The 6,005-nt window shown below is 38.5% G+C and overlaps 1 protein-coding gene across 1 annotated transcript; it reads left to right on the top strand.

The window, feature by feature from the left end:
* Positions 1–231: 231 nt before the first annotated feature.
* LOC128644164 (vitellogenin-A2-like) lies at positions 232–3,090 on the top strand. The gene is made up of 5 exons (XM_053696871.1): positions 232–342; positions 478–570; positions 732–891; positions 1,198–1,359; positions 2,841–3,090. Exons 1-5 carry the CDS (start codon positions 232–234, stop codon positions 2,951–2,953), a joined length of 639 nt encoding a protein of 212 aa, XP_053552846.1. The 3' UTR covers positions 2,954–3,090.
* Positions 3,091–6,005: the final 2,915 nt, after the last annotated feature.

Raw genomic sequence — 6,005 nt, 5'->3', positions numbered from 1 at the left:
GCCTTGCCGCCGGCGGCCTTGGCGGCAGTCTTGGCCTTGGCCCAATCTTTTACTGGGGGCTCTCCTCAGGTGGATCAGGGCCTTGGCATGGCTGTCGCTGCGGGGATAACGCATGCCTATGAGGGAACTTCTCAGTTTAGGGCTGGGGGAGTTGTGAGACCGAGTGATGTGCCGAATGATACGCAGTATGACAGGGGGCAGATCCCTAGAGGTGGCCAGTCACATAGTGGAATGGATGAGGATATGATCAGGAGAGCTGTTGAGGCAGCGCTACGTGTGAGGGATACTGCGAGGCCCCAGCCTGGGTTTGGTGGTCACGCCCGGGAGGGGGCTGCGCAGGAGGCAATTATCAGGAATGCTTTGGCTAATGTGCTGGGTATGTCAGTTGGGGGGAGGCTGGGGGAGGGGAGAGAGGGTGTTTCAACTGTTGCCCCTCGCGCATACTAGAGTACCCCCCAAGTTGTTTTGTCTCAACAGGTTCCTGCAAGCACAGCAGAAATGACATCAAGCCCGAGCAACGCCCTGGCAGTGGCAGGGCCCAGCGGAATCCAGAATGCTGCAAGTCAAGCAGTAGTAGTTTTAAGAATTTTTAAAAAAAATCTAATGTTATGTAATGCAAAAATGTAATATGCAGATATGAAGATAAGTCCAAAATGATGACTCCTGTGTACTTTGATACATATTAGTGTTGTCAGCATAGAAAATTGCACTAATTCCTCATATGTCTACAGGTTAGAACCACCTTATGGATGAAGGGAAGAACCTGTGGAATATGTGGTCATTCTGATAGTGAGAACTTACAGGAGTTCCAGATGCCAGATGGTAATGTTGCCAGAGATGAAGCAAGCTTTCTGCATTCTTGGATTCCAGCCGAAGAAGCTTGTTCTGGAGGTAATGGCAGAGAAGTCACCTACCTGAAAGCAACACTGGGGCCCATGGGCTGGTATTTCTGTACAGGGGCATGGTTGGGAGGTTGTGTGTAGGCATGGGTAGGTAGTTTATGGGAGGAGTCAGGAGGTTTCTGGGAGGGATCTAGATATCCCTAAAAAACGGGACATTGACAAAGGGGGCATTAAAAAAGAGCTCCCAAATGTAACCATCCTAAAAAAATGCTGGATGCTTGGGAGCTGTGTATATGCTGGACTATAAAGTAAATAACTAACAATGTTATTGATGTGTTTGTTTGTTTTTTTGCAGCCTGTAAACTGCAGCGCACAATGGTGAAACTTGAGAAATCAGTTGATATTGATGAATATGAATCTAAATGTTATTCAGTCCAACCAGTTCTGCGATGTATAAAAGGATGTTCACCAGTTAGTACGACTCCGGTATCAGTTGGCTTCCACTGTCTGCCTGCAGGTAAAGATCTAGTACAGAGAATAGTGAAAAATTAGTAAAGTGAACTCATTGGGAAGCATTGACTGATGGGCTAAATTAAATGGTGTGATAGACACAGTAAAATGATGATTGGTTAGGAAGAAAAGCAAATATATAAAGGGACATTGTAGTAACATTTTTCCAGGGATCCATTTTACCCATGAATGCACCACTTATAATGGAACTTGGAATATTGGCTATATAAAATCTATTTAAACATAAGGTAGAACAGAAAACAACCTCCCAGTGGGATTGGGAGAGACAAAACAGCTCATTTGAAAAGTTGTTCTTGTAACAACTTTGAATACAATTAATCCTTCCAAGATGCATACTGAAGCATATTTTGGCTGTTGCCAATGAGGCCTGTTCTAGGGAATCAGGATGGGTGAAGCCTGCACATTTGAGGGGTAGTTTGATCACATAATGTTTCCTACTTGTATGGTCTTCAAAAATTATATCTATTTATTAATGTATTTATCAATCAATTAAACCTAGTTTTTTAAAGGGGGTGCTCTTGCGTTCAGTGGGGAGAAATATGTGAGACACAAAAAAGAGCAACATAATTGGGGTGGGGGTTCATGGGCAGAATATTTCCTGGGGCCTAGGACAGGAAAAAAGCTAAATACACCACTGCTGAGTACACCGTCCCTTTAAGCTTAATATAGTACATTTGTACTTATGACTTATTCAGATTGGGATAATTACTTGTAACATTATCATCAGATTAAAACAGTCTAGTTCTGATTATACAAATGACAAGATTGTAAAGAGGCTCGTGCAATTTTGCTCTCAAAAATATAATTTGAGACTTTGCAGAAGTTTATATTTATTACAAATTGTCCATTTCTTGATCATTTGACAACAAACGTTGAAAACATCATAACAATTACCTACAGAAAATCTCATAAACAGAAAAAGAAAACTAATACCATTTTCCATAGATTATATTATTTAGTCTATTAATGTCTATCTAAAATGAAGGTTCACTTGCCCTATTCAGTACACTGAGGTTGTCCTCCTATACATTGCAATGTGTTATGAGAACTAATACATTCATCTGTATTCCTGCAGGAACCTTGAGTATACCCAATCCAAGACAACATTACAGTTTGTCTTGTCCTCTCCAAATCATAGCTACATCAGATTGTGGTTGTTCAAAGGACATTAAAAAATGAATCAAGGGGAATTAATGTAAAATAAGAAGAATAGTCAGTAAATTAGAATGCGCTTAGAGAAACAGCCTATAGATAACAGGCAATATACCTCCTGCTGTGTAATGAATATAATTTTCTTCTATGTGTTATCATATTAAAGAGATATTAAACTACTTTTGATATGTGTATATTAGTATGTTTCAGCAATTATGCACTGAAATGAAAAAGGGCTGAATGTAAAATAATAAATTGTTTGACACAAGTGAAACCCAGTTCCACCCATCGTAAACTCTTTTATTTTATTTACAGATGCTTCCACAGACTTTCTTGAAGGCCAAACAAAGATAGACAAGCCTGAAGATCTATTTGAGACAGTAGATGCTCATACAGAATGCTCCTGTGAATCTCTTAAGTGTAACTAATAATCTGCCCCATGAATAAGAGCACACAATGTTCATATAAATTAACAATGTCACCTAACTAATGAATGAGACTCACACCAGAAATTGTATAATACAATGTTGTAGATATGTTAATTTCCAATAAATATTTGCATCCATATTGTTTCTTTTGTTATTTATGTGCATTTTATTAATGTATGGTAATTTAAGCATGGGCTTTTTATTTATTTTTTTCTTTATTATTTCTTTATTGAATTTTCCATACAGTACAAATTATAATACAATACAAAAACCAAGTGCTTACATAATGTCTGGAAAGTTAAAGCTAAATCCACATAATATGCCAAACTCAATGTCGACATCATGACTATTTCATATAACTTCATTCTGGAGTCCTGGATTTTGTTATTTGTTAAAGTTTCTGATTTTTCCAGACAAAACAATCCAGCTAATACTTCAATGTACACAAATGGTTTAAGCTTGCTACCCAACAGAAATAATCAGAAAATCTATAACAAATTAACTTTATTAAAACAACTACAACTTACTACTTACTGCGGAGTATAGTTACTAATGTCCATTCTCAATGTAATAATTAGTTAAAGGAGTGGTTCATTTGCGTATAACATCTTGGTTAGTGTGATGCTTGTGTTTCACATTATTAAATCAATATTTACCTGTACCATTGTAAGATTCCCAGTAAAACAGCATATCATTATACATTGTCATCTTATTAGTTTTGAAATAATAATACCTCTCCATTATCAGAGCTCTATTCACCTTCTCTTTCCATTCAACTATTGTGGGGACCCTATCAGATCTCCAGGCTGATGCTATAAGTTGTTTCGCGGAATTAAGCATAATATGCCCAATATTCCGTCTTATAATGCATTTAATTTCATTTAGCATGTAGCATGGGCTTTTTATATGACTAGGCAAACCAAATTAGTTACAAAGTTTAGACTAGGTAGGCATGTAATGCAGGACAAATAGGGAAAACAAGAAGAGATAGATTTAACAACAGTCAAGCGGACATGATTCGCTGTAGCTAAATGTTCAACCTCGCTAAATGCTGACATCATACACTGTCGGCATTTAACATTGCACAAGCATTTCACCAGACTGTTGTTAAATCCCCTGCTTACTGGCAGCCAATCATCCGCTAGCAGGGGCTGCTTCTTAACTTCCGTTTCAGGCAGACCTGAAATGATGGGACTCCGAAGCTGCATGCGCTGCTTCATAAATGGAGCCCAAAATATGTATGATGGAGAGGATTAGTGTCCAACTGATTTAAATGAAAGACCATGATTGATCATATTTCAGAACCAGTATGAGTGAAGAAACAAACTAAAAATTGGACGAGCTGAAACAAAAATATGCTTCAGTATAAACACATTTCAGGGAGAGTGAGAGGGGAAGTGAGAGAAAGTTAGATGTTAAATTGTGGGAAAGACAAACAAACTGGGGGTGAGCAGAGCTATGCCAGATAAAGGCTGCATAATAGAATAAATGTTATGATGAGAAGAATGGAGGCAAGATAGGATAGTTGTAGCAGGTAAAGAGAATAAATAGAGTTAAGGAATGCAGACATACCCCGTCTAGTATTCGAAATATGCTCAACCAATCAAGCACACAGCTGAGAGAGGGCAAATTCAAGCATGGATTTGCAGAGTATACATAAATGAAAGGGGTCTATGTAATAGGTAGATCTGACCTAAACCCTGTTTAAAATGAAAACATTATTAAACAATGCTTCAACATCACCTCAAAGTTGTTGTTTTAACATATCAAAAGCTTATTTTAAAGGAGTCATGAATGGGAACCAGACTGACAATTTCCTCGCCTACCTTCACACCTCTTCACCATCAAATTAATTCACCTAAAAGAAAGAGTGGATGTGTCATTCTGATTGGCTACCTTTAGGGCCCAGAATAGATTTAGGCAGCTCTTCTAATGTAAACACAATACAAATTACTGATTAATAACAAAAGAAGGTGAAATAAAATAGGTTTTTATTATCTATTATCTTAAAACAGAGACCTACATGGTGGGGGAGGGGGGGCAACCAAAAATTACAAATTTATACATTCTAGATAGGTTAAAAAAAAAACATGAAATAAAAAATATTGCTAGACTTTTACAGACCATGAGCTGCCTTGTAAAGAACTTAATAGGGGAATAAAACACATTGACAATCCCCACCTCCGCACCTCTCAACCACCAAAACAATTCTCCTCCGTAGTCATGTCGCTCTGCTAGGCTAATGCCATCTACTAATTTGGCTTTTTTTATACACATGCTTATAATTAAACTTATTGTTTGATAAAAAAAAATGTGGTTGACTAAAGGAAGATGAATACAATAGCTTATAATCCTAAATGATTTATTAACCCTTTGAGTGCTAATGACGGCTCTGAGCTGTCACAGAGTTTCTCACTCTGGTGCTAATGACGGCTCAGAGCTGTCATGAGCACTCTCCCACCTTGAGGGAGATCTGGGGGCTCCTAATGGCTCCTATCCTGGCGATCGTGCCTGTAGAGTTCTTTAAAGCAAATACAGAAGACAGCACCAAAGTGTATGTGGCTTGTGGGGCACGGAACCCAGGATCTGCCTTGTCCTGCAGACACTCCAAGCAAACAAAGAAATGTTCCAGCCACCAGTAGTTTAAAAGACCTTTATTCTCTCATAAGCTAGGGTCTTAAGCAAAAAATACAACGTTTCAGGCCTGCTATAGGCCCTTAGTCATGTATATGGCTATACATGACTAAGGGCCTATAGCAGGCCTGAAACATTGTATTTTTTGCTTAAGACCCTAGCTTATGAGAGAATAAAGGGCTTTTAAACTACTGGTGGCTGGAACATTTCTTTGTTTGCTTGGCGTGCCTGTAGAGTGACAGGCATTGCCGGGTCTTCACATGATGCGCGGTGATGTCACAGGCATCTAAGCAGCTACAGATGCCCAAGACCCACTGTTGGAGAGGTAATCACCTAACCTTTCCAACAGTGTAAGTCTTGGGGGTCTGTAAAAAACATTAAGTTAAAAAAAAAAATTCAAAAAATAAAAACCCATATA

The sequence above is a fragment of the Bombina bombina genome, unplaced genomic scaffold (genome assembly GCF_027579735.1).
Source record: "Bombina bombina isolate aBomBom1 unplaced genomic scaffold, aBomBom1.pri scaffold_1735, whole genome shotgun sequence".
NCBI classification, from domain to species: Eukaryota; Metazoa; Chordata; class Amphibia; order Anura; family Bombinatoridae; genus Bombina; species Bombina bombina.
Note: the sequence above shows the minus strand (reverse complement) of the source record. Positions and strands in the feature narration are given on the sequence as shown.